Raw genomic sequence first — 27,546 nt, 5'->3', positions numbered from 1 at the left:
ACTGCCGTGTGCCTATGCGTGGAAATGGTCTAATTTATCTTGTGTACATTTCTGCACTGCTGTCTTTAATTCCTGAGAAATCAACTGGGGAAAGGGTGATATTTGCAACTTTATGTTAATCAACATTTAATACTGCTCTCCAAAACCTTCAGTGACTGGTGAATAGGGGAAATACATCCTTTTCTACTGGCAGTCTAAGTTTTATTTCCTGTGTTTTAGGGCTCATGACTTAGAATGAGCAATGCGTGAAAATAAGTTATGATCTTCCCGATGACAATGCTTCGAGAGAACTTAAAAGGTGCAAGCTACATGTTTAAATTTTTAAATAAAGATCACAGGGTTAAAATTGGCCTTTGCCACAATTGCAGAAAGAACTCACAGTCAACCTGCATCCCATTGTACATCCATTGAAAAGAAGAATTGAATGCTGTGTAAAAATGGGTTGGCAAGTCAACAATAATCCCTGAACAATAAGTGAAAGAAAGATTTAGGGGTTAGAAACCAACAGTTATAAACAGTGAGAATGGTGATTCTAAAACTTCTACCGACACATAGTGTAAATTAAAATATGCAGAGAACATTTACATACAGCAGCTCAAATGTTGTTATTTCAATCCAGGTTCTAATCCTTAAATCCACACCAATAATTTGAGGTGATATAAAATTCAGTTTGTGTATCTATGGGATGACAATTCTCATTTATAATAATTTTAATGCTTTTTTTTATGCGTGCCCCTGATGAAGTAAACTTTACAGTTTTGAAAATGTGTCTCTCGGAGACAAATATGTATGAAGATGTTTGACATTGTGAAGGAACTTTAAAGTCTATCCTTTCTAAGTACCTGCAGTATGCTCTCTATTAGCTAGGCTCATTCCACTGTTATCCACTGGTACTAACCTGTGAGGAAGACTAAGTGTCATAGAACCTTGAGGTGGGATTGTTCCTCATAGGATATGTCTCATTAATATTATCTCTCTGATAATTGCACATCAAATTTAATAAGTGATAACTTAATAGGAATTTTTAAACAAAGATCACAGGGATGGGATTGGGGTTAACCATTAATGCAGAACCAGTGAACTAGCACTGGTTCTGCATTATTACATCCAATGGAAAAATAAATCAAGTGAAATGTGAAATGGACTGCGGAGTCGCCGCGAGTCCATTTCACACTGTTGTGAAATACAAAGTTTCACGCCAACACATGTGCTTAAAGTGTCTGCAATAGCATCATTGCAAAGTTTGTTTCAGAGCTTCATTCTGAAAAATGTTTAACATCATGGGGAAAGACTGCACATAATCACAAATGTATTTTCATATATGAGATTATGCTTTTGTTACAATTAGCAAACAAAAAAATATCAAACCAGCATAAAACTAACAATTTTTCATTTCCACTTGCGAAATATGGGTGCCCAGAATTTCCCAGGGGTTTTCTTGTTCAGCCATCGTAAGTTCCGTGGAGTGCCCAGATGCACCGTGCAGAAGGGATTTAGATGGAAGTTACGCTGACAGATTGAGGAACTCTGGGAAAATTCCCAGCTGGGATTGTTTAATAGGAACTTAATCACTGGACCATGTACTATTTCATGGTAACACTTTTTTTTTGGATTATTTCATTTCTCCTATTACACGTTCCAACAGTTAAACATCATTGTGTCTACTGTTCAACACGTTCAAAGGGAAAAGATTCCATATAGTAAGACCAATCTTAAATTTCTTTAACACCTATTTTAGAATGAGAAACTTATTCTAAATCTTGTTAGAAAATAAAACCCATGAGATCCATGACAGACTGGAAAGTAGTGGCTAATGCCAGAAAAATTGTCAAATGCTTCTGGTAGCAATATGCAGTTTCCACAATGACAGTGTGATAAGAGAAACAGGACATTTTATTGTAAATAATACATTTTTTTAGCAACTGTCTCATTGAGGATTCAATTAAGTCACAGAGGTCAATGTATGAAATGAAATCTCTTAAAGGTTGGAAATGTAAGTCATTACCAAAACATAGTAGTACAATAGGTGCTTTTCAATTCAATGGTGTACCTTAATGATACTAACATTTTGCTGTACTTTTAAAGCATATTTGCTTGAAATTTTTGTTATTCAGTTTTTCAGAAGGACAAGGAAATGTGTTGCAAACTCCTTTATCAGTTATGATGCAAATGACGATTTGTGCTTCATTCTAATGGCATCTGTCATTAAATAATAGCTAATGCTTTTTGTCCCCTCTCCTCCTTTGTCCCCTCTCCTCCTTGCCATTAAGGCATTGCACTCCAAACTCCAAGCATTAATTCTGAAGCACTGTCTGGACTAACATTCAAGCCCATCTATTGTCCTTAAGCACGACTTGCCATTTCTCAGAGGTCTTTTACACACAAGTCTGCACTTTAGGATATGTACATGACTTTGTGGTGTAGAAAAATACGTTACACAATCAAAGCAAATAAATCATGTCCCAGAAAAATTGAGAAGTTATATTAAATGTTATTGTCTACCTGTAATGTTCCTTTGATGCTTCAGTGATCATATCCAACTTGTGGCTAAGCTTTACAGGCTAGGAATGCTCGAAAACCCAAATGCCTATAACTCGCTATCACCGTCACTGAAAATCAGCTAACAGCCAGCACCAGGAGTTCCCTGTCCTCAATTGCTAAAACCAGAAGCAATCCATTCAAAACTAGTAATGAGTTACTGGAGCCACTCATTCCACCAACCCCTAAAATCACAATCAGCCACCAACAGCTTGGCAGAAATCCCCAGCAGCCAGTCAGTGGAACCACCTATGTACAATCAATTCACAGCTAGCTGGCAGGCAATAGAACAGGAGACCTCGAAGAGGAAGTGGGAAGAAAGAAAGATAAGGAGCCGGTAGCCAAGCGAGAGTTTAGATCTAACTTCTGAAAGGAATTGAATTAACAGCTGCAACTATTACCACCTATCTGGAAAGTGGAAAACAGCTCAACTGCCTGAATGGCACTGCTATTTAATTCTGGTACTATCCTGGTAAAAGTGGAATTGATTGACAGTTACATACTGTAGACTCATTTAATCCTTTTTGCTTGTGCCATATCAGAAACAGGATTCAATGGATGGGCAACAACACTTGGTGGGGGTTGGGGGGCGGGGGGGGGGGGGGGGGGGGTGGGTGATGGAACTGACTCTATGACTGATGATGATCAGTTGATCAGTTTCAGGGTCCCCAGAATTGGACAAAAACTTACTGGGCACACACCATAACCTTAAGTTGACCCTCCAACCACCCTCTATGGGAGAACAGAAGGCAATGATGAAAATCTGAGAAGTGGTACATAACCATTTAATGCAAGAAATTATATTAGAGTTCTGTCCTCAGCCTTAGATTGGCCATCATATTTCAAAGTCCTTGTGATTAAAAAAATTGTATGAAATGTAATTTGAGTTGACCAATATTATTGGTAGTTCAGTCAGAATACTCTGATTAGGGGTTTAATGATTGGAAGACAGGCAGAACACAACTGATGGTCACTTTCTTGGCATTTAATAATGCATGACTAGATGCAGAGTTCAAAAAATGCAGAAGAGATTTGAGCATTTACAAAATATTCTTTTTTTTCCTCAGATACAGTCTGCTCTCAAGTCCATCTTAACATTTCTATGCATCCTCCCAAATACTTTCCACCCCAACATATTTATGTATTCAGTTTTTAAATGTTAAACGTTTGCAGAAAATCATATTCATAAATAATTTACAGGATAATTGATAGATGTTTTGAGAACCGTATTTGATGCGTAGCATGTAAAGGATAGAACACGAAAGCTTGAAAACATAAATACAAATTAACCATTGCAATTTTTTTGTAGAATTTACATTTTATAGACAAATAGAATTTGGATACACTTGGCTTTCCCTCTTTTATAATAGATTATATATTATAGTTAAATGAGCAGTATGTACCTCAAAATTAGTATTTATTTTCTATGACTGAGAAAAAATATATTATTTAGTTTCTTACTTTGTAAAACAAGTACAACCTTTAGAGTCGATTCAGTTCTTAACTTAATTTAAATGTTGTCTGATGTGATGTGTGATTCAGTTTGTCAATCAGCCTGTTTATAATGCAATATTGTTCAGGAAAGACCAAAAGAAAATTTCCAAAAAGCTTTGTTTTTAAAATAAATGTTAAATATTGGTTGGTAATGAATCAATGTGTTTTCCATTTAATTGTACGACGTTGAGTCATACTAAATTTCACAGGCTTTTGATATATTTAATATTTGTTGTCAGGAAGAAGTATTCATGTTGAAAATGGCAAATCGTACTGTCCTTAGGTAGCTATATGAATATATCAATGTGTTATCAGAACGCAGTCATACTTTTGGGAAGGCTTACAAAGAAAAGAAGATTTACTTTTCAACTTTAATCAATGAGGAATTGTCAAAAGCTTTTTGTTCAGTTTTGAAGAATGCTTGAATTACTGCTAATTTCCCAAGTTACTGTAATATGCTTATGTCTGTGAATGAGATGTCTCTATCTTGTGAAAAAAATTATTAAAATCACTGTTCTTGAATGCACTTTGTTCCATACGTTGTGTTCAATTAAGAGTGACTGAGAGACTCAGTGGCCAGAATTTTATTGTCCTGCCGGCCCTGGGAATCGGAGCGGGCGAGGGGCGGACTATAGAAACATCTGCTGACCACGGGTGGCACTTTATGGTTTCGGGACGAGCGAGGCTGTAAAATCCCACCCATTATGTGGGGGGGGGGGGGGGGAGGGGAGGACAGTCAGAGATGAGAAAAAAATATTCAGCTCTTCAACACTTGGATCCGTAGTACTCTTCCCAGCATCTGATAGTCTGAAAGACTTGCTGGTTAGGTGCATTGGCCATGCTAAATTCCCCCCCAGTATACCTGAACAGATGCAGGAGTGTGGTGACTAGGGGATTTTCACAGTAACTTCATGTAAGCCTACTTGTGACACTAATAAATAACCTTTAAATTTTATTTGAAATTCCCCAACTATGCTGCTTTGTTTCGCAAATAATCCCAAACAGTTCATGACTTCTTTCCAACATATCTAGTTTAAATTCATTTCTCATCAATTTCACTGTATGTCCTCTGGTCCTATTGATCTAATTTACCATGAAAATATTCTGGGTTCAACTTACCTTGATTTTTTTCCAGATTCAAATGATCTGGATCACTTTTCCCTCTTAATTTTTTTTCTCCCTAACTCTGTTGTAGGAAACAAGCTCTTTGTTATTTCCACTAAACTCTCACTATTTATGTTTGGGAGCATTGTGCTCTTCTCAGTGTTATCTCCAACATGGACACATTCTCTTGAAACATGCTGACCAAATTTGAAAGTAGCAGTAAGTGTGGTCTGGTTTCCTCCCATTTTCATATGTTGTAGTTGGTGATCTCATTTGCATGATGGCAGTGTTGATTTGATTGCAAGCCATGGGTGCTGGCTGCCTGAATACTCAATGCAGGGCCCAGCAGTGTGTGTAGCGAGTTTATATTTAAGCTAACTTGCACTTCTTGAGGGAGAGCTGCACTTATTAGAAGAGAGCTGCATCTGAGTAGTGCAACTGGCTGCAAGTAAAGTTTATTACTCGCAAGTAAGCTTACATTAACACTACAATGAAGTTACTGTGAAATTCTCCTAGTCACTAATGCACCTAACCAGCACATCTTTCAGAATGTGGGAGGAAACCGGAGTGTTGAAGTGGAAATTTTCCTGCTTCTTGACTGTGATAGAAAAACTCAACAAAGTTCGTTCCGACAAAATAACTAGCCTTTATTTACGAAAGACTGCATGCAGTATTGGCTGAAACTTGAGTTCAGAGAGCAGTTGGTACAACTTGCTAATTCCTCCTCAAGTCCGCGCTTACAGAAAGAAACAGTTCGGTATTTATACATAATCATTACCAGTTTGCGTGACCAGAGCTTATTCAGGAATTCGATCAGTAATGGAATCATAAGCAATGTCATTAATCATGGCACAATCTGCTGATCTCCTAGAACTTTGTCTCATCATTCATACCCTTATCTTGCCCTTTGATGTAACAGAAGAAGGTCGGTGATTCCTTCATCCCTGACCTTATCTTGTTTTATTTACTCATACAGCCCTAGGTTATGAGGAGTCAATCTTATCAGGCCTTACAAAGGTCAGGCATTTTGGAATAGCTTGACCTTCTCTGGCCTTATTCACGTCTTAAGTTATGCGGAGTCAGCCTTATCAGGTCTTATAGGGGTCAGGCATTTTGAAATTCTTATATTGTACCAAATAGTTGACCAATTTTCCCATCATGCCATTACTTAGTTCGTACAACTTCACATTCCCTCCTTTTGTCATATCTTGACAACTAATTAAATAGGTATATCCATGACCCGATTAAAAATACATTTACACAAGCAACCAAGCAATCCTATCCCCAGTAGCAGTAGTAGTAGTAGCATAAAGACCTTAAAGATCCAATCGAATAATCCGTGACCCAGCCATCCTAACCAACCCAGTGGGTCATAATCATGAAATTCACGGTCAATCTCTTGATTTTGTTCAGCCTGTCTCTTAATATGGTCGGCCAGGTTGGTGATATTTTCAGAGGCATCTGGGATATAAGTACAGCATTCCTGACCTAGAATGGCGCACGTTCCTCCCTGCGAGGCTAACAGATAATCCAAAGCCAGTCGATTTTGCAATGCCACGGTCCGGACAGCCACCAGCTCAGCCGAGACCTCGGCCAGTGCCTGTCCAGTTGCCCTGGCTTCTGCCGCTGTTACGTTTGCCAGTTTCAGTGCTGAGGCCATAAGAATCAGTTCGTTGGCAGCCCTGCCCCTTCCATATAGTGGAAAGGCCATCATGAAGAACCGTTCGGTCCCGCTAATGGTCCTTGCTATTCAGCTGTAAGGTTGCATCTACTTTGCCCCATCAACTTTCCTTTCCCTGATTTACTAAAACATAGGGAACCTCGCACATCACTCGAGGGTGGAAGCAAGGCATGATTATAAGCAGGCTGGTACCAAGCTGAAAACCTAGTCATTTCATAGCCAGCCGATTCCCATTCTTTCATATCTCCCCCGCTCCCTGTTCAGTTTTGATGTAGAATCCATTCAACTGTCTCTTCTATATGGAATGGGAGGGATTGGAGAGGTATTCCTTCCCTCAAATGGACGGGGATGTGGGTACAAACCCAACACTTGCTTACATTCAATTTTTCAGCATAAATATATGACATATATAGATAGGTATTGGCATGCAGTCCCCGGGTAGTTCGCTTTTTCACTACCAAGTGGCCATTAAGGCCAAATAGTCCAGAAAGTCCAAAAAATATAATGAAGATCTTCATCCTGTGTTCGTATCTGGGTTGGAGACAATCTTCTTGCAATCGGAAAGATGTAGCCAACTTGAACGTCCTTCAAGCTTGACGGAAGTCAGTGTGGTCAGTAGTACTTGAAAAGGTCCGCTCCAGCATTGTCCTACTTTCTTTCTATCCCAGTTTTTCACCAATACGTAGTCTCTGAGTTCGATCACTGGATATCGAGGGGTGGCTGTCCCTGCTGTCACTGGGAGATGTGCCTGTTTCACCTGTGAGTGGAGAAACTTCAGAGAGAGTGTTAATTGCTTCAAATAATTCTGCATCTGTTCCCCCATCACATGGAGGTCTACTCCCTCCAGAGGTTTTTCATGGGCATCCCAGGGAGTCCTCATTGGCCAACCATAGACTATCTCTGCAGCTGACAGTCCGGTCCGCGAATGTGGAGTGACCCGCATGTAAAATAGTGCCAAGGGCAATACCTTTCGCCAATTTAACCCAGTTTCTTCAGTCAATTTAGATAATTTTTCTTTTAAAGTCCCGTTGGCTCTTTCCACAATTCCTGCTGTCTGCGGGTGATACACGCAGTGTAGTTGTTGTTTAATTACGAGTGCTTCACACTCGTATTTCACACAGTATTGATCCGAGCCGCAAAATGTGGTCCATTATCTGAGCTCACCATTTTGGGTACTCCAAAACGGGGAATAACTTCTGTCAACAATAACTTCACCACTGTATGTGCAGTACAATTCGTGGTGGGGAAGGCTTCAATCCATTTACTAAACACATCGATTATTACTAAACAATATTTATAGCAACGTACATTTGGTAATTCAATAAAATCAAGCTGTATACAGGCAAAAGGGCCATCTGGCAAGGGAGTGGTTCCGGGAGGGCATTTAATGCCTTTACTTTTATTATTTCTCATGTAAATGAGGCATCGATCCAGCTGCGTTTGCGCTGCTGTATTCAAATCTGGGTGCCACCAAGTCTTTAGAAGTGGCTGTTCCATTCCCTCCTTGCCGAGATGGGTACAAGAATGCAAATAGTCAATAAGTACCGGCAATAAAGAATCCAGAATACAAACTTGACCAACTGGAGTAAGCCAGAGGTCCCGTGCCAAGGAGTGAAAACACCCCATTGACTTCCATAGTGTGCACTCAGAATCAGAAGCGTCCCTCTGTAAATGTTGAACCTCAGTTATCTCTGGCATGCCCTTCGTCCCCAATGCAGGTCCCCGATTTAGAGCCTGATTACCCCCAGTGGGAACAATCACAGAGGCCGATACAGCTGCCTCCTTAGCAGCTGAATCAGCACGGACATTCCCTAATTGCACAGGAGTGTCCCCCTTCGTGTGCGCCGCACATTTAATAACAGCCAATTGACGAGGAAGTTGAACAGCATCGAGAAGATTTTATCCTCTTCCTCTGTATCACCTGAATAGGGAAACAGCGGCATGCCAGAGCAACTGTGAGGATCCTCCTGTTGTTTAATCTGATGGGCTAGCCCAACCTGCCTATCACCCAATGCTTTCTTGCAGTACAGGTGGAATGGAGAGAGCAGGACAGGTGAGGGTGCAGAATAGGAGTGGAAAGAGAAGAACAGGTGAGGATGCGGTATAGGAATGGAGAGACCAACACAGATGCGGGTGCAGTACAGGTGGAATGGAGAGATCAGGACATGTGAGCGTGCAGTATAGGAATGGAAAGACCAAGATGGTTGAAGGTGCAGTATAGGAATGGAGAGACCAAGACAGATGAGAGTGCAGTATAGGAATGGAGAGAGCAGGACAGGCGAGGGTGCAGTACAGGTGGAATGAGAGAGCAGGACAGGTGAGGGTGCAGTACAGGTGGAATGGAGACAGCAGGACAGGTGAGGGTGCAGTACAAGGGGACTGGAGGGAGCAGGACAGGTGAGGTTGCAGTATAGGAATGGAGAGAGCAGGACAGGTGAGGGTGCAATACAGGTGGAATGGAGAGAGCAGGACAGGTGAGGGTTCAGTATAGGAATGGAGAGACCAGGACAGGTGAGGGTGCAGGACAGGTGGAATGGCGAGACCAGGACAGGTGAGGTTGCAGGATAGGAATGGAGAGAGCAAAACAGGTGAGGGTGCAATACAGGTGGAATGGAGAGAGCAGGACAGGTGAGGGTTCAGTATAGGAATGGAGAGACCAGGACAGGTGAGGGTGCAGGACAGGTGGAATGGAGAGACCAGGACAGGTGAGGGTGCAGTATAGGAATGGAGACAGCAGGACAGGTGAGGGTGCAGTACAGGTGGAATGGAGAGAGCAGGACAGGTGAGGATACAGGGGGACTGGAGAGAGCAGGACAGGTGAGGATACAGGGGGAATGGAGAGAGCAGGACAGGTGAGGATACAGGGGGACTGGAGAGAGCAGGACAGGTGAGGATACAGGGGGAATGGAGAGAGCAGGACAGGTGAGTCAGTGTCAACATTGCGGATGTCCTCCAGAGGGCGGTGTGTACATGAAGGGTTGTGCGCATGCGGCTGCAGCGTTGCGCCTGCGCAGTGTGGCCGGGCTGTTTACGGGGAGGCTGCAGGCAGAGGGGGGAGATATGGACAAACTGAAGAAAGTGCTGAACGGCAGCGATTCCGCCGAGAATGGGAGCCCCCTGAATGAGGTAAGGCCGGGGGATATCCTCCCTCCGCAGTGAGCGAGTGATATCCTGGGGTTTCGGACATGCAGCAGCAGTAGGCCCGGGAAGCAGGGAGGATACCTGGGAGAGTCACTGGGACAAAGTTGCTCAAAGCCCTTTGGGCGAAGACAAGGAGGGGAATTGTGGAGAGTTGGTGCTGGAATTTGGGCGTGTCACACACACACATAGCGCCTTACTGGCTGCCTCTGAGCTGTAACAAGGACATTTCAGTGTAATAGTGAAATATCAGGCTCAGTGCTCATGAACCAAGAGTAAAGGAACAACCAAGGGTCAGGAGAAAAGTTCAATGTAATTGTGCAACAATTTCCATTTGTACGGCAGCTCTATTAAAACAGGGGGCATTACCAGCCAAAATGTGACGCTGAGCCACATTGAGACATGAGGACAGGTGACCAGAACAAGCTCTTAAAGGAGGCAGACAGACCGAGATGTTTAATGTGGGAATTCTAGAGCTTCGGGCCTAGGCAACTGATGTGATGGAAATTGGAAATGCGCTGCTGGTCAGGATTAGAGGTTTGGAAAATGTTGTTTGGGTATAGCAAAGAGCAGAGTCAAAGTAAGAGAGAAAGGTATTAATATGGAGAATGATAAACAGACTTACAGAAGGGACAGAAAGTGCAAGTTGAGTAAATCAACTGATAAGGCTAGAGGTTACAAGAATAACAAAAGGACAAAACTTGAGACTCTGTATCTGAATGCCTGTAGCCTTCGAAACAAAACACACAAGTGATAATGCAAATACAGATTAATAAGTACAATCTAAAGGACATTACAGAAACATGGTTACAGGATTGCATTGATTGGAAACTGAATATTAAAGGTTATGTGGCTTTTAGGAAAGATAGGAAGTTAGGGAAAAGTGGAGGAGTGGTTCAATTATTTAAAGATGTTGGGTCATTCCTTGCTAATGTGCTAAGTTCAGGAAACCAGGTTATAGAAGTGGTTTGGATAGAGATGAGGAATGATAAAGGCTGAAGTCACTTGTGCGAGTGGTATACAGGCTGCCTAACAATTACACAATAGTACACATGATAGCGCAGGGTATCGAAGAAGTAGTAGTGGAAGCTTGGCAGAAAGGTACGGCGGATATGAAGGATTTGAATTTAGATGTTGACTGGAATAGTCAGATGAGCAATGATAGTGTAGATGACAAATTCATAGAACGTTTTCAGGATAATTTCTTAGATCAGCATGTTCTGGAGCTAACCAGAGAGCTATACTGCACCTGCTATAGATTAATTAGTAACCTCTTGGTGAAGGTGCCCCTTGGTTGCAGTGATCATAATATGATTGAATTTTACATTCAGTTTCAGGAAGAGAAATTTGGGTCTGAGACTAGTATTTTAAATTTGAGGGCAATTATGAAGGCATGAAAGCAGAGCTAGAGAAAGTGAACTGGAAATTTAGCTTAAGGGATAGGCCAAGAGAGATGCACTGACAGACATGCAAAGGAATAATTCAGAATACACCGAATTGCATCAAATAGCAGAAGATAGCATCAAACTTTAAAAAAAACACGTAATTGCGCAAAGATGGGTGACAGTTCGGAAGATTGGACAGAATATAAACAGCAAAGAATAAAAAACATCGATAAGGAAGGAAAAATTAGAGTGCAAGAAAAGCTGGTTAGAAATATAAACAGTAAGAGTTTTAACAACACCAGGTTAAAGTCCGACAGGTTTATTTGGTAGCAAATGCCATTAGCTTTCGGAGCGCTGCTCCTTCGTCAGATGGAGTGGAAATCTGCAGATTTCCACTCCATCTGACATAGAATCATAGAATCATAGAAACCCTACAGTGCAGAAGGAGGCCATTCGGCCCATCGAGTCTGCACCGACCACAATCCCACCCAGGCGTACCCTCACATATATTTACCCGCTAATCCCTCTAACCTACTAATTTTAGGATTCTAAGGGGCAATTTTTAACCTGGCCAATCAACCTAACCTGCACATCTTTGGACTGTGGGAGGAAACCGGAGCGCCCGGAGGAAACCCACGCAGCATGGGGAGAATGTGCAAACTCCACACAGACAGTAACCCGAGCCTGGAATCGAACCCGGGACCCTGGAGCTGTGAAGCAGCAGTGCTAACCACTGCGCTACCGTGCCGCCCAACTGCGCTACCGTGCCGCCGTACGAAGGAGCAGCACTCCGAAAGCTAATGGCATTTGCTACCAAATAAACCTGTTGACTTTAACCTGGTGTTGTTAAAACTCTTACTGTGTTTACCCCAGTCCAACGCCGGCATCTCCACATCATTAGAAATATAAAGACAATGATAGAGTTTCTATAGCTATTTAAAAGAATTAACAAAGTGATAATTGGTCCAATAGAAAGTGGGTCTGTGGAGTTAAGAATGGAAAATAAGGAGATGGCAGATGAACTGAACAGGTATGTTGCATCGGTCTTCACAATAGAGGATACAAGGAACAATCCAGAAATGGCTGTAAATCAAGAATTGGGAGGGTCGAACTCCAGAAATTGCAATCACCGAGGAAAAGTTTAAAGTTTATTTATTAGTCTCAAGTAGGCTTACATTCACACTGTAATGAAGTTACTGTGAAAATCCCCTAGCCACCACGCTCCGGCTCCTGTTCGGGTACACTGAGGGAGAATTTAGCACGGCCAATTCACCTAACCTGCACATCTTTGGACTGTGGGAGGAAACCGGAGCACCCGGAGGAAACCCACGCAGACACAGGGAGAACATGCAAGCTCCACACAGACAGTGACCCAAACCGGGAATCGAACCCGGGTCCCTGGCGCTGTGAGGCAGCAGTGCTTACCACTGTGCTGCTCTAATTGGTATTAATAAATTGTTGGAACCATGGGTCAACAAGTACCCGGACCCTGATGGATTTCATCCTTGCGTCTTAGAAGAAGTGTTGAGATAGTTGTGTTGGTTTTAATTTTTGAAAATCCACTAGACTCAGGGAAGGTTCCAATAGATCGGAAAATAGCAAACGTAACTTCATTATAAAAGGAGGGAGACAGAAAGCTGGAAACTACAGGACAGTTAACTTAATACCCGTCATAGAGACATTATTAGAGGCTATTATTAAGGAAGGTCTAGAAGAGCACTTAGAAAAATTCAAGGCAATCAGGCAGATTCTAAATGATTTAGTGAAAGGGAAATCATGTTGAACCAATTTAACAATAGTAGCAAGTGCTGTGGGTAAAGTGAATCTGGTAGAAGTGCGATATTTCAGAAGGCATTTGATAAATTGCCTCCTCAAAGCTTATTGCAGAAAAAAGCTCATGATGTGTGTGTGGGGGGGGGGGGGGTTAATATATTTGCGTGGATGGAAGATTGGCTAGCTAACTGGAAACAGTAGGCATGAATGGGTCTTTTACTGGACAACAGGATTTTACAAGTGGTGTGCAGCAGGGATCTGCACTGGGGCTTCAACTCTTTACAATTTATATAAATGATTTGGATGATGGGATCAATGCCATGGTTGCCAAGTTTGCTGATGACTCAAGGATAAGTGGAAAAACAAATTGTGAAGAGGTCATAAGGAGGCTATAAAAGATTTAGATAGGTTATTTGAATGGGCAAAGATTTGGAAAATGGTGTGTAATGTGGGAAAATGTGAGTTTGTCCATTTTGGCAGGAAGAATAAAAAGCTTATTACCTAAATGGTGAGAGATTGCAGAGCTCTGAGATGATGAGGGATTGGGGTGTCCGAGTGCATGAATCACAAAAAGGTTAGTTTGCAGGTGTAGCAAGTAATTAGCAAAACTAATAAAATGTTATCCTTTATTGCGAGAGGAATTGAATACAAGAGTAGGCAGGTTATGCTTCACTTACACAGAGCATTGGTGAAACCACATCTGGAGTACTGTGTACAGTATTGGTCTCCTTTTTTAAGGAAATATTTAACTGTGTTGGAGGAAAGGTTGGACAGGCTAGGTTTGTATCTACCACTGTTTTAAAACATGGGGTCACCCATTTAAGAAGGGAGGAGGAAAATACATTTCTTTGAGGGTTGTGAGATTTTGAAATTCTCTTTCTCGAAAGGTGGTTGGGGCAGAAACTTTGAATATTTTAAAGGCAGATACATTCTTGTTCACAAAGGGTTGTTATGTTATCAGGAATAGACAGGAGGTTAAAATTAGATCATCCATGATCTTATCAAATGGTGGAGCAGGTTTGAGGGCCAAGTGGCCTACTCCTGCTCCGATTTCGTATGTTTGTATTAGGTTGGAGGGGAGTAATGTGCCATAGAGAGATTTGAATGTAAGGATGAGAATTTTAAGTTTGAGACACTGCTGGATCAGGAGGCAGTGTAGGTCAGTGAACACCGTGGTGATGGGTGAACAGGATTTGATGCGAGTTAATGTATTGGCAGCAGAGTTTTAGATGAAGTGAATTTTATGAGGGTGGAAGGTGAAGGGTTGGTCTGGAAGAGCATTGAAATTTGGTGAAAATTAATGTTTCAGCTGCAGATGGGCTGAGTTAAGAGTGAACATAGAATCCCTACAGTGCAGAAGGAGGCCATTTGGCCCATCAAGCCTGCACCGACGACAATCCCACCCGGGCCCTATCCCCTTAACCCCATGTATTTACCCTTCTCATCCCTCTGACGCTAAAGGGCAATTTTAGTATGGCCAATCCACCTAACCCGCACATCTTTGGAATGTGGAAGGAAACCGGCGCACCAGGAGGAAACCCGCGCAGACACGGGGAGGATGTGCAAACTCCGCATAGACAGTGACTGAGGCTGGAATTGAAACTGGGTCCCTGGCGCTGAGGCAGCAGTGCTAACCACTGTGCCACCGTGCTGCCCCAACATGGGCAACATGTGACACAAATGAAAGTAGGTTGTCTTGCTAAAAGCATGTGGGATTGGAAGGTCAACTTAGTTTGAAATATCCCATGTGCTGCCTCATGTACTGTACCATAGGGCTAGTTTTCAGATCCGTGCTGCACTAACTTTTACATGGCATATGTAGGCGTAAATGTTCGTAGTTGAGTTAATTGACTCAATCTGCTTATTGAAACTGCCTACCAGTAGTGAACCCGAGTTGAAATGCATTGGGAGAAGGCCTCATGGTGTTAGCAAGGTCTTTGGCATGACTAACAGCTTTGTCGCAATTGCAATCGCAATTCCTGTCCACACATGGTGATTCCAATCTTGCGTCTGGTTTCCAAAACCTCTTTATAGTTAAAGTGGGGCCAATTTGCAGACCAGGCATTAAATCATATAATGGAGCAGCTATCACGGGAATCTTTTTTTGTTGTTGGTCGTACTTTTACCTTTGTATCTGAATGACCTTCATAACATTATTTATGTACTGTTCAGATTTCTTTTGAGGTTTTGTTTAGCTTTTCAAAAGTTTTATGCAAAAATGGACGAGCTTGTGATTCATACTGAACTTTACATTTGTGAAATTTAGCATACAGTATAGCAGCTATAGATATGTATGTAATTTCTATACTTAATATTTTACTAAAAATAATTCTGGAACTGATGAAACATGTGAATTTACACTGGTACGTCTGTAGATCAGGGTTGTATTATAAGTGTCTTCACTGCTACTTTCTTGGTTTCGAAAAAGGTCTAATTTTATACTGGTCAGTCTGTTTTCTTTGTGGTTCACTCAGTCTGCTCTGGATGATTTTTAAAATCTAGGCCAGTGTTACGGTTTTGATGAAGAGTCATCCAGACTTGAAACATTCGCTCTATTCTCTCTTCACAGATGCTGTCAGACCTTTTGAGATTTTCCAGCATTTTCTGTTCTTGTTTCAGATTCTAGCATCTGCAGTAATTTCCTTTTATTTTGATTATAGTTCTTCTTCGAAAGATTTATTTATTAGTCACAAGTAATGCTTACATTAACACTGCAATGAAGTTACTGTGAAATTCCCCTAGTTGCCACACTCAGACGCCTGTTCGGGTCAATGCACCTAACCAGCACATCTTTAAGACTGGGAGGAAACCGGAGCACCTGGAGGAAACCCACGCAGACACGGAGAACATGCAGACTCCACACCGACAGCGATCTAAGCCAGGAATCAAACCTGGGTCCCTGGCGCTGTGAGACAGCAGTGCTAATCACTGTGCCACCTCCTACTTAGCCTCTGTGGTAGTTTTGTTTTGAATGTTGTATTCATGGATGTGAAAGCTTTATAAAATAAGAATATTTGGCATTATGGGTTAATGTCTGAAAAAAAATTAACCTTTAAACTTCTTACCCAAGCTGAAGGTGTCTGTCAAATATCTACTTGGCTTTGTCTGGCCTTATTTTTGTCTTGTTTTATACGATTTCAGAATTGCAGTCAAACTCTCTTCCTCTTTGGTGCACAGTTTCCCTGCGATCTCTCCACAATGGTTGACGAGACACTCAACCATGTCCATTCCATTTCATGCATTTTTGCTTTCATCCCATCTCTCTGTCCCAGAACCAAGCTCGGGTTTTCCATGCCCACAACCTCCACTTCACCAGCCTCCTCATTAAGCAGATCATCCTCTGTCATTGCTGTCACCTCTTGTGTGATGTCGCCACCAAATACATCTTCCCCTGCCTTGCCTTTCAACATTCTAGAGGGACCATTCCTTCCACAATACGCTGATCCACTTCCTTATCGCCCATAACAGCTCCTCTCTTCCCCCATTTCTTTGAATGGCAACTTCTAATGATTCTGCAGTTTCCATGCAAACTTCCTCTAGACCCATCTCTGTTTCTTTATGCTTCTCATGACCATCTCCTTGTGCTTTGCAAAATCATTCCCATGTCATTTAATCTCTTCTGTCTCACACCTTATCACAGACCTTTCATTTTGTTCTCCTCTACATCCCACCCCTCTATATCCCACCGCTCTCCACCCCCCCCACCCCCCCATGCTCCCCTCCCCAGCTGTTCTTCCCCTGACTCTCCATTTGCTTAACTTTAACTTTTGCCAGTTCTGATGGAAGGTTATTGACCTGAAATATTAACTGTTTTTCTTTATCTACAGGTGTCACCTGACCTGCTGAGCATTTCCAGCACTTTTTGCCTTTATTTTGAGTTAATATCTGTTCTTTCTTTCATCAGAGCCTTGATCTCGGCCTAGCTTGTTTTGATTTTTGTATTGCACCTCTGCTGTCTTCTGCCATCTCCCCTGCGGAGATTTCATTTCTCTGAAGGGTTTTGGTCCTTGGTGTTCCAAAGTACTTTTAAGGAATCTCATTGTTCTTCCAAAGCTGCCTTTGTCCATCTGCAGCATGTGATCTAAAAGTGTAGACCCACAGGATCCAATTTATTTATTTTCTCAGCTTAAGACCTTGCAACTGTTAGGCCACCTGTGACAAAAGTAATGTTTAAAGATCCTGAATGCCTTTGTCTGACCTTGGCCTGCAGTCTTGATGGAGAAAATGTTTTGGCATTTATGAAGGAATCACTTTGACATCAGCTTTTTTTGGAATTTTAGATGGTGCACCCCATCAATCTTCCATAATATAAGATAAGAAATAAAAGTAGGTCATTCAGCCCATCGAACCTGTTCTGCCATTCAGTAAGTTCATAACTGATTGTGGCCTTAACTCCACTTTCCTGCCTCTCTTCACAACCCTCTAATCCACTGTGGATGAAAAATCTGTTTAACACAGCCTTGAATATATTCAATGATCTAGTATTCTCTGTAGAAGAGAATTCCAAAGACTGACAAGTCTCAGAAAGAAAAATGCTCATCGTCTCCATCTTAAATGGGAGACTCTCATTTTTAAAACGGTGCCACCAAGCTCTAGATTTCCCCATGAGGGGCAATATCCTTTCAGCATCTACCCTGTCAAGCCCCCTTTTATGTTTCGATAAGATTGCCTTTCATCCTTCTAAACTCCAGCCCAAACAAGTTCAACGTGCTCAACCTTTCCTCGTAAGTCAACCCCATATCCTAGGAATTAACCAAATGAGCTTTCTCTGAGCCCCTCCAAATGCAAATATATCCCTCAAGTGAGGAGATGGAAGTGGTGCACACTACTTAGGGTATGGTCCCATCAATGTCCTGTACAGATGTAGCAAGACTTCTCTCCTTTTATACTCCATTCTCCTTGCAATAAAGGCCAACATTCCATTTGTCTTAATTAGTTGTTGAACCAGCATGCTAACTTTTTGTGACTTATGTACAAGGTCACCCAGATCTCTTTGTACTGCAGCATTCTGTATCTCTCTCCGCCTAAACAGATTCAAAATAATCAGTGTAATTAATAGTGCACGGCACAGTGGTTAGCACTGCTGCCTCACAGCACCAGGGACTCGGGTTCGATTCCGGGCTTGGGTCGCTGTCTGTGTGGAGTTTGCACATTCTCCCCGTGTCTGCGTGGGTTTCCTCCGGGTGCTCCGATTCCCCCCCACTGCATGAAATTCGTGCTGGTTAGGTGCATTGACCCGAACAGGTGCTGGAGTGTGGCGACTAGGGGAATTTCACAGTAACTTCATTGCAGTGTTAATGTAAGCCTTACTTGTGACTAATAAATAAACTTTAAAACTTTGAAAAACTTTTAGTTTATTGAATTATTATACAAGATCTCCAACTGACTTAGAGTTATTACCATTAGTAACTTCTATCTCCTTCCCAAAATCCACAAACAAAACTGCCCCGGTAGGCTCATCGTGTCAGCCTGTTCCTGCCCCACTAAACTCATTTCCTCCGAGCTTGACTCCATTCTCTCTCCTCTTGTCCAGTCCCTTCCCACCTATATCCGCGATTCCTCCAATTCCCTGCGCCATATCAAGAATTTCCAGTTCCCCGGCCCAAACCACCTCGTCCTCACCATGGATGTCCAATCCCTCTACGCCTCCATTCCCCATCAGGAAGGCCTCCAAGCTGTTTGCTTCTTCCTTGAACAGAGGTCTAAACAATCCCCATCTACCACCACTCTCCTCCGTCTGGCTGAACTGGTTCTCTCACTCAACAATTTTTCCTTTAACTCATCTCAGCTCCTCCAAATCAAAGGTGTGGCTGTGGGCACCCGCATGGGTCCCAGTTATGCCTGTCACTTTATGGGTTATGTGGAGCATGCCCTGTTCCAGTCCTACTCAGGCCCCCTCCCACAACTCCTTTATTGGTACATTGACAACTATTTTGGTGCCGCTTCATGCTCTGATCTAGATCTGGAAAAATTTATCAATTTTGCTTCCAATTTCCACCCCTCTATCACCTTAACATGGTCCATCTCTGACACTTCTTTTCCCTTCCTTGACCTCTCTGTCCCCATTTCTGTTGATAAACTGACCACCAGTATCCATTACAAGCCATTGACTCCCACAAAACCTTGACTGCAGCTCTTCACACCCAACACCCTGTAAGGACTCCATCCCATTCTCTCAATTCCTTCACCTCCGCCACATATGTTCTAATGATGCCACTTTCCAAAATAGCGCTGCTGATATATCTTCCTTCTTTCTCAATCTTGGTTTTCCACCCACTATGCTTGACAGGGCTCTTCTCCGTGTCCAACTCATCCGCCAGGGCACTGCTCTGACCTCCTCCCCTCCCTCCCAGAACCAGGATAAGGTCCCTCCTTGTCCTCACTTTTCACCTCACCAGCCTCCATGTTCAAAGGATCATCCTTCTGCCAACTCCAGCATGATGCCACTCCTCAACACACCTTCCCCTCATTCCTCCTGTCAACATTCCGCAAGGACCATTCTCTCAGGGACACCCTGGTCCACTCATCCATCGTACCCAACACGTCACCCCCTGCCCACGGCACCTTCCCATGCAATCATAGAAGGTGCAACACTGCTCCTTTACTTCCTCCCTGCTCACAATCCCAGATCCTAAACATCCCTTTCAGGTGAAGCATCGCTTCGCATGCACTTCCTTCAGTCTGGCCTATTCCATTCGCTGCTGCCAATACAGTCTACTGTACATCGGAGAGACTAAAAGCAGACTGGGTGACCACTTTGGTCCCATCTGCAAGCAGGACCCAGACTTTCCTGACGCTTGCCTGTCTACATGCCCATCCTTGGCCTTTTGCAACGTTCTAGTGAACCCCAATGCAAACTGGAGGAACAGCGCCTCATCTTCCGATTAGGCACTTTACAGCCTTCTGGACTGAACATTGAGTTCAACAACTTCAGAGCACAAACTCTCCCCTCCACCTTCACCCCATTTCCTTTTATTTTATTTCATTCTGTTTCTTCTTTGCATCTCATTCATCCATTTTTATCATTTTTCTTTCTCATTTCCATTTTCCACTTCTCCATTCCCACTCTCCTTGCCGCCACCCCCCCCACCCCTTTCAGGGCACGTGCCTTAACCATCTATACCTCTGTTCTGCCATTCATACATTCTTATCACTTAATGGACACTTTTAGCACCTCTCTCAGCTTTCTTCATCCTTATTTACATTCACTTTGTCCTATTACCACCCCGCCCCACCCTCATAGTATACGTCTTTTCTGATTTTAGCTCTGACGAAGGGTCATCCAGATTCAAAATGTTGGCTCTATTCTCTCTCCACAGGTGCTGTCAGACCTGCTGAGATTTTCCAGCATTTTTTGTTTTTGTTTCAGATTCCAGCATCCGCAGTATTTTGCTTTTAGCCTTTACCATCAGTAATTTGACTGTTTGAGCTGTAGCCAATTCCAGGGGTGTCTGCCACTTGGAAATCTTTAGTTACATAACACTTGTGTTGGAATACCCTAGAGAATCTCAAGCTGCTGATGTTTTGAACCCTCCTGAATGCTGTTCCCAGATGAATACTGAGCCATCTCCATATTCTTTTGAAAGCACTCAAATGTAGAGTGTTGATCGTTACAATGGATGCATTTTCTTTCTAATTCCGAACTATCCCTAATGTGTCTGTCTAAATGTCATCAAAGATCACCATGATGCATTCAAATATTCACTACACTTTAAAAGCATGTCAAGGCCAGAGAGACTATCATCCCGGTACCAAAGAAAAGCCAGGCAGCGTGCCTTAATGGCTATCGTCCGGTGGCTCTGACATCCATCATTATGAAGTGCTTCGAAAGGTTAGTCATGGCACGAATCAATTCCTGCCTCCCAGACGGCCTGGATCCACTAGAGTTCACCTATTGCCTCAGCAGGTGCACTGCAGCTGCCATCTTCCTGGCCCTACACTCAACCCTGGAACACCTAGATAACAAAGACACCTATGTCAGACTCACATTCATAGATAGCAGCCAGCATAATTAAGGACCCCACACACCCCGGGCATTCTCTCTTCCACCTTCTTCCATCAGGCAAAAGATACAAAAGTCTGAGGACACGTACCAGCCGACGCAAGAACAGCTCCTTCGTGCTGCCGTCAGACTTATGAATGGACCTACCTTGCATCAAATTGATCTTTCTCTACACCCTAGCTATGACTGCATTCTGCACTCTCTTTTTTCCTTCCCTCTATACGGTATGCTCTTGTCTGTATTGCGAGCAAGAAACAATATATTTCATTGTATACTAATACATGTGACAATAATAAATCAAATGTTGCAGAAAATATGTGATCTATGATGTGGAAGAGAGGCGTTGGTGCTGAAAGGAAACTAGAGAAATTGGCACCAGTGAATGTTTTTTTAAAATCAGGCATGCTCAAATATATGATAGACTATTACAAGGTAAATAGTGTTACAGATATGAAGTGTTTATATTTTGGAATTGCCTATTTAATGTGCGGTAAAATGGAGTAGTGAAGGGGTTCATGTGACCTTTTCCAAATACTGCTTGACAACAAGCATGGGTAGCTTTGTTGCTCTGGAGACAGTGAGGCACAGCTGGTTTTACTGGAAAGAAGGTGCTAGATATTTACACCTGTTGACAATGGCAAAAGCATCTCTGCTGACGGAGGTAGACTGTTCTTCAAGTCGCATAGTGCGATGTTCAGGATGTCAGGTTTTGCACACACTGGCACTTTAAGCTATCTATTTAATTTCAAGACTAAATGGTGTTTGGGGTTGAAAGGATAGCTAATTAGAATTTCTGACTGGATCCGATGCCCATGTTATTCAAATAGCATGAATATGGACTTTGGGAAGAATCAGAGAGGGCGAGAGAGACATCAAGTCTCTATTCTTCACCACAGAACACAGGTGGAAGTTCACATATGGATTGAAGAGATCCAAGTTCATGAGTATTTAAACAAAGCTGGAAGATTTGCCCAGCTTTGGCTTCAGAGAAGAGTATCCAGCTAGAAAAAGGAAGCAAGCAAATTGGAGCTGAGATATACTTTGGACTGGTTCCGAGAGAATGAAATGTCTACTTAAGGGACAGAATATAACACAACAGTAGAGGGGGGCTTTCAGCCATTTTAAAAGTTAAATGGGAGATACTTTCTGTAGTTTAGGGCACATATTCCCAACTGAATAGCGTGTAGACAAAAAACCCCCGAAAATGCTGGAAAATCTCAGGAGGCCAATCTCTTTCTAGGAGTCCAGATCACCCACAGCCTGTCCTGGTCCCTTCACATCGATGCTATAGTTACAAAAGCACACCAATGCCACTACCGTCTCAAGGGACTAAGGAGATTTGCATCTGCTATGAGTCTCACTAATTTTTACAGATGCACCATAGAAAACATCCTTTCTGGATGCATTACAGCTTGGAATGGCCCCTACTGTGACCAAGACTGCAAGAAACTACAAAGGTTTGTGAACGTAACCCAGTCCATCATGCAAACCAGATTCCCATCCATTGACTCTGTCTACACTTCCTGCTGCCTCGGAAAAGCAGCCAGTATAATCAAGGACTCCACGCACGCCAGACATACTCTCTTCCACCTTCTTCCATCGGGAAGAAGATACAAAAGCCTGAGATCACGTACCAACTGATTCAAGAACAGCTTCTAACCTGCTGCCATCGACTTTTGAATGGAGCTACCTTATATTAAGTTGATCTTTCTCTACACCCTGGCTATGACTGTAACACTACATTCTGCACCCTCTCCTTTCCTTCTCCCCTATGCACTCTATGAATAGCATGTTTTGTCTATATAGCGTGCACGAAACAATACTTTTCACTGTATCCCAATACATGTGATAAATCAATTCAAAGGTCTGACATCATCTGTGGAGAGAGAACAGAGCTAACATTTCAAGTCTGGATAACTCTTCGTCAGAGTGTGTCGAAAATGTTGCTTTCAGTTTGGTTATTACAGTAAAAGTCTTAAAACTTGAAATTTTGTCATGTGACCCTTCTCGTCAGTCACTGGAAAGTTAAATATCCATTTCTACGGGGTCATGACAAATTGGGATAATTGCACTAGGATTTTCCAGGGTTCAAATGAACAAGATTTCGCTGACTTTGCTGTATTCATTGAAATGTCAATTATGGAAGCTCTGCTCAAAAGCGGCCACTTGCTTTTAAGTGCCATGCCACAGGTAACAAAGAATAATTTGAAGGCAATAGCAGAGAATTTGGAAATAGATTTAGAAGTGAGCAGCCCAAAGGGAGAAATTGTTGAACCATTGACTCAATGACTGAACCTTGAGAAAGAGAAAATTAACCAGATAAAATGCTGGTTGATTTAATGAGGATTCAACTGCAAATAAAGCAATATGAATCAGAAAGAGTTTGAGAAAAGTAAAAATTTGATTTTGAGAAAGGCAAAAACTTGGAAGTTAAATGAAGGGGAAAACTTGAATTAGAATTTCAAAGTGCATGAGAAAAGAATAGCCTTGAATTGTACAGCGAGAGGGAAACCAGAAAATTTGAGGAGGGCAGAGAAAGACTTCAATTCCGTAAACAAGGAGTAACAGGGAAACTTGACGATGAGTCACTCTTGGCTTTGATTTGGCAGGAAATATTCACTAAGTGCCTAAAGTCAGTGAGGAAGGAGTTTAAATGTATTTTGTATCATTTGATAAATTGACAAAAGCTATTATGGCCTGAATAAATTTGATCAATTTTATTACAGAATGTTTTTGGTAAGGAAAGTGTTAGAAATGTATTTGTTGCCACAGATATACAGTCTAATTATGATTTTGTGAAGGATGATGTGCTTAATGGGTATAAATTAGCTCCAGACACTTACAGGTGAAAAATTAGGAATCTGAAGAAGAATTGAATCCGATATTTGTGGACTGTGCTTGAGAAATATAAATAATATTTGATGTATGATTGTAGAGCTGTGATGCGAGATCAATATTTTGAAAACCTTAGAGACGTGTTGTTAATTGAAGAATTTAGCCTTTTTGGAATAAGGTCCAACCTAGAAGACCATAATGTTTCTCAAATAAGAGAAGCTGCTGTTATGGCTGATTGTTATGAACTATCCCTCAACACACACGTGCCAGTAAAATGTTGCTTGCCAACCTGCACAGAGCTGAGAAGTGATAATGAGCAGAATACTATTTGCAATGAGGATAGTTGAAATGCAAAGATTGAAGCTCCTCAGAGTAGGTATGAGAGATAAGCATGATTCGAGGGGATCACGTGTGAAGGTAGATTGCTGGAGTTTAAAACCCAAAGAGCATGTATGGCGTGACTGCAAAGAAAGTATTGCTCGTGACAAACCAGTAGCTTCAAATGAATTTACTATTGGTAAAAATCAAAACATTAAGCATTATAAGAATTTTATATTCACGCGTGAGGTCTCCAAATATTTGTCCAGTGAAACAGGCAAACAAGTAAATATTCTAAGAGATATAGGGTTAGTTGAATCACGTATAGTGGTAAGTAAGCTATTTAGGAATGTATTGATTAAGAATGCTAATAGAGGTTATTTAACTGTTCCATTGTGTAAAGTTAATTTACAGTGTTGTAATTGTGGGAATTGTGAAAGTTGTTCTTAATGGCATTGATTTCCTCGCTGGAGATAAAGTTCTGCATCTCCAATGGCATCAGATAAGTCCAGTGAAATGGTAGAAGTTGAAAATACATCCAATAACACACAAATCCATGAGTCTGTGCTGCTACTGTTAAAATTACAGTTCTGACCAAAATTGTGTCAAAAGCTCAGACCCACTGGAACCTCAGGCGGACGAGAGTTGCAGGTAATTTGAAATGATTACACTGTCTGAATTAAGCCTGCATGCAGACCTTGAGCAGCAGGTGTCAAAGCGGATCAAAGCAGCAGCATCCCTGGCTGTTGCTAAAACAAAGACAGTGCTTTGAAACAAAATGACTTGGCTGTAACCAACGTTGATACTATGAAACTTAAAGGAAGAATTTGAATTCCGGAACGTAAAGTGAGAGAAGAATTGAGCAAAATTCATGCCAGTTTGCGAAAAGAATTTGCAATAAGTTGTGAGCTGGCTAGAAAAAGTATCAACAGGATTTTGACGAATCATCAGAGTAACTTTAAGGAAATGCTTAAAACAATGAAGGAGAACCATAGCCCTATATTTAAACAGGAGGAGAAAGGTTCTCTTGTATGGCTGGCTGAGACTTTCTTTACCACATGGATAATAAAAACGTGCTGCTATTAAAGAATGGGGATCCAGAGTTAAAACCTGGAAGTGGTTCACAGGCTGGCACAGGTGCAATGGGCAGATGGTTTCTTTATGTGCATTAACATTCTATGGTTCCAGCTGAAATTAGATTGAACAAAATAATATCGAATTGAATCGCTCTTATAAAATGGGTCTATGAATGTAATGTTGAAAATGGAAAACTTTAAAAAAAAAGATATGTAGGGATAATCTAAACTATGTATGAAAGGACAAATTGTAAACTACAGATACAGTGAAACATTTTGCATAAGGCAGTATAGTTTTCTCTTTTTGATTTTGATTACTTGCTTTTTGATTCTGTATGGAAAACATTTTACCCATAAAATGCAAGCTAACTCTTGAGCATCCTTTTATTAACCATTTGGAAACTTTTCACATTGCGCAGCATTGTTTGGAAAATAATTCTGTTTAGCTAACAACATTTTTCAATTTAATCATATAGTCCTCCACTTGTCAAAATGTTTAAGCTGTCAGACGTGAGCACAGAAGACCCTCAGCAGAAGCAGTCAAAACTGTAAAGTTGAAGAGAGCTGGGTAAATGCCAATTGAAAATGTCTGAAGGTTATTAGGCTATGTGCAGGCAAATGGTCAATCATACTGTAGAGTATTATGATTCCAGGAACAGTGCAACACTCCAAGTTTAAATAGTGGAAGTAAGTGTATTACTGTGGAGCATTGATCATTTATTTTTTGGGGTCACAGAATTGTTATGGACCAGCTTTCCAAATAAGCATTGTGACTTCGTGCCTCCACCACACTTCCAGGTTGTGCATTCCATCCAGATCCAAACCACTCACTGTGTGAAATAGTGTTTTTTCTCATATTTGCTTATTTTGCAAATCACGTTAAAGCTGTGCCCTCTTGTTATAGATCTTATGTGCAGGAACAGTTTCTCCCCATCTACCATTATCAAATGTCTTTTCCAATCTATCTTCATCACTGCAGTTTCACATCTGTGGGAATTTGAGACCATAATAAAGGTAGTCAAATGCATTATTTAAAAGGAGGAACTTCTTTATATAAATAAGTTTAACAAAAACAGTAACTCAGCACTACCGTAGTAACTATAAAAACAGGAGCAACTAGTAAAACAGGCCTTGCTTGTAGAGCATTATCTTGCAGACTGAAAAGATTTCCAAAACCTGCACATGCTCAGAACACTCAACAGATGCCAGTAAAGCAGCTATATAGGAGAAAGGCTTATAAGAACACTCTGTAATCAAAATGACACTCTGTAAAACTTCTCCCCTTTAAACTTCAATCCCCCATCAGGACAGAAATCCAACAAAAGTAATGCCTTAACTATACAAAGGTCTGTCAGGAGCTTTGTGGTTGCATTGTGATCTGTGCACTGCCACTGGTGAATCTTGTCTTTGTGTATCTGGGACTGTAGGTGTAGAAGTAGGCTGAGAATCTATATATGAAAATTTCTCTAGGATGCTTTATTAACTGTTTTGTTGACCTATCATGCCTCCTTCAATGACATATGCACATTTGCACCCAGCTCCTTCTGATCCTGCACAGAAAAATCGCAAAGAGGTTTCAGGTAGTTGAATATATGGGATAGAGTTGCTGGTACTCCATGGACCAAATGAAATGTTCATATTTATGCTGCCTTAAAAACAAATAATTGGCAAAACTACATTTTTGCTACGCAGAGCCTTGTCAGTGAAAAGGGTTTAAATGGGCTGCAAGATTCAAATGCTGAACTGAAGAAGATTTATCATAGAATAGAATCACTTCAGTACAGAAGGAGGCTGTTCAGCCCGTCGCGCTTGCACTGACATCAACCCCACCCTTTCCCCGTAACCCCACATATTATATTGCAATTTATATTGCTTTCGTGTTGGTGAATTGGCTGATTTTTGAGTTCCTGGGCTGTAAAGTAATCTTAGCCTGAGTAAGTTTGAGGACAATATTTCAGCACTGCCATTAAATAGGATATTGCATTTGACAATCCTGAAAAGAATAATAACAGATGCTCATTTTCAGATGGTCTTTCACACCATTAAGGAAATACCTATTGATAACACTTATAATAGTGGATAATTGATTTAATGCTTTTGACGTACATGCTGTGGAACAGGAAACAATGTAATTGAATACTCTGGTTAATCATTGATTCAGTGAAATTAGTTCTGCTGTGCAAGAAAACCAGTGAACTGTGT

At 41.7% G+C, this 27,546-nt stretch overlaps 1 protein-coding gene across 2 annotated transcripts in view; it reads left to right on the top strand.

Moving 5' to 3' along the window:
- The first annotated feature begins 9,803 nt into the window (after positions 1–9,803).
- The window catches only part of sft2d2a (SFT2 domain containing 2a), a 37,895-nt gene continuing 20,152 nt past the window's right edge, over positions 9,804–27,546 (top strand). Inside the window, exon 1 of one of the 2 annotated variants that reach the window (XM_078232857.1) lies at positions 9,804–9,943. In XM_078232857.1, coding sequence (XP_078088983.1) covers positions 9,878–9,943 — 66 coding nt within the window. In that variant the 5' untranslated portion in view covers positions 9,804–9,877. The remainder of the gene's footprint in view (positions 9,944–27,546) is intronic. The other variant, XM_078232859.1, reaches the window with a different exon arrangement.

Source organism: Mustelus asterias, chromosome 17 (assembly GCF_964213995.1).
Source record: "Mustelus asterias chromosome 17, sMusAst1.hap1.1, whole genome shotgun sequence".
Lineage (NCBI taxonomy): Eukaryota > Metazoa > Chordata > Chondrichthyes > Carcharhiniformes > Triakidae > Mustelus > Mustelus asterias.
The sequence above is the reverse complement of the archived record's forward strand: the minus strand, read 5'-3'. Positions and strand labels throughout refer to the sequence as shown.